The sequence below is a fragment of the Neopelma chrysocephalum genome, unplaced genomic scaffold, assembly GCF_003984885.1.
Source record: "Neopelma chrysocephalum unplaced genomic scaffold, ASM398488v2 Primary Assembly neopelma1_79198, whole genome shotgun sequence".
Taxonomy (NCBI): domain Eukaryota; kingdom Metazoa; phylum Chordata; class Aves; order Passeriformes; family Pipridae; genus Neopelma; species Neopelma chrysocephalum.
Window position 1 is genome coordinate 1 of NW_020910686.1, and position 2056 is coordinate 2056.

Sequence of the window (2056 nt, forward strand, 5' to 3'; positions counted from 1 at the left end):
GAAAGAGAATGATCTTTTTTTTCTGTGCCTCTGAGTGTCCCTCAACCAGCAGGGGATGTGCTGGTTCTGGCACATCCAGTTCAGATGTTACAGGCTGTTCCCTGGTTCTCTGAGCAAGCGGGAGCAGGAGGAGGGACACAGAAGGGCTCACATACAGAGACTGCATCTCTAAGAAGTGCAAAGCAGGTGGGAGATGCCGTGCAACGTCCGAGCTTTCTCTGGGAAAGGTGCTTCTCCCGTGTACTGCATCGCCGTAGCACTGATGCCACAGCCCCTGAAAAAACATCAAGTGGTCTTTGTCCCCAGCAGAAATGTTCCTGCTGCCAGCAGGGATGATCCCCGGGAAAGGCCAGGAGAGGCTGAATCCGCAGTACTGAGCCCGGAGGGATGTTCTGCCTCTGCTGCTCCTCCACAATTCTCACAAGCGCCTTCCCTGGAGGACAATTCAGGAGTTTCAACGTGCGAAAAGACTAGGGACGTGAGAGAAGAGATGATGGTGGTGAAAGGAGCCCATGGCCTGTCCATCTTGAGCTCCCCGATACCAACGTGCACCACTGTCACCGAGCCTCCGCGGTGCTGCCGCTCTCGCCTGGCCTCCGCATCCAGCCCGCAGCAGACGAGAGCACGAGCGGCGCCGGAGCCGTGCTCAGTCTCTGGCCGGGATTGTCGGAGAAGGGCAGGGGAGGGAGAGGAAAGCAGGGGAGGGAGAGGAGGCGGCCTGCCCGGAGCCGAGAGCCGGGGCTGCCGGGGTAGCGAGACGCCGGGCGGCGGATGCGGCTCTGGCGGGGAGCGGGGCTGGCGGCACTGGCCGCAGTTCTGCTCGGTGCGCAGGGCTGGCGGCCGGGGACAGTGGGGGCCGCGGCTGAGGTTGGGGTGGCCGTGCATATCCCTCGAGGTCACCGTCCTGCCTAGCAGTTCCTTCGCAGAGCTTTGCCTCCGTACTATCCTCCCGTGCGTCCCTCCCTCTTGTCCACAAAGCATTCCCTCGGAACACTCATCGCTCTTTTCTTTGTCGAGCCGTTCCTGTTTCCTTACTTTACTTTCTGTCTTTCAGAGAACTCCTGCAGTCTCTCCTTCCTTCCACTTTCCTACTTTTTTTTCTCTCTTTGCTTTGCTTATTCCCGCAGCTTTCCATTCTTCACTGACTCCACCAATCCACCTCTCTTACCCGCACTCATCTCTTCAGCAAATACTAATGGACACTTCCACTACTGCACACCTTAAAATCCGCTTAAAATTCTTCTCCGTATGGTCCTGACTGCTTCTGTGCCCCTAGTACTGGGAAACAAGATCCAGTGTAAAAAGCAATTCTGACGGTTTTTCTTCCTTATGTCCCTGCCAGTGGCGGCAGGCAGAGCCCAAGTGAAGCAGGACCCGCTGTTAGAGACGACCGAGGGCAGTGAAATCACCCTCAAGTGCTCAAACGCTAACATAGGAATCGGTGATTTTATCCATTTCTACCGGCAGCTCCCGAGCCACAACACCGAACTCCCGGTACGCGCTTCTGAAGTGTCCAGAGAGCGGCGGGCTTCAGCGTGGCGGCTGACGGTGTCGGGAGATCGTCGTTGGATCGTCCTCTGGCTCTCCGGGCCCCGTCATGGGGAGGCGGCGCTCTACCCCTGCGCCCTGGCGATCACGGACTCATTGACACCTTCGTCCTCGCAGGTTTTAGAGGTTTCCTGAGAAATACGCAACTAAGTTAATTGTTTCTACAGCAGACTAAAGTAGCGTCCCTGTGAAAATTCTGTTTCATTCTTACAGAGAGCACGTATTCTATTAGTTCTCTGAACCACAGAGAGTTTAGCAAAGAAATATCCCTCCGGCTCAGCAGCGTAGGCTCAGCCTCTCCTTACCTGTCCCGGGAAGCATCCTTGCGGGCAGCGGGAGCACTTCTCTTGGGGACAAAGACTCTTGGCCTTTTGTCGGGGGCTGCGGCACCAGCGTTACGGCGAGGCAGTGCATGGGAGAAGAACCTTCCCCAGAGTTAGCTCGGACGTTGCATGGCATCGCCCACCTGCTTTGCACTTCTAGAGATGCAGTCTCTGTATGTGAGCTC

General features: G+C 56.7%; 1 gene segment (V, D, J or C); it reads left to right on the plus strand.

Moving 5' to 3' along the window:
- The first annotated feature begins 771 nt into the window (after positions 1 to 771).
- On the plus strand, positions 772 to 1683 carry LOC113979412. The segment is given in 2 exon segments: positions 772 to 823; positions 1343 to 1683. Coding segments are annotated over 2 exon segments (393 nt in total).
- Positions 1684 to 2056: the final 373 nt, after the last annotated feature.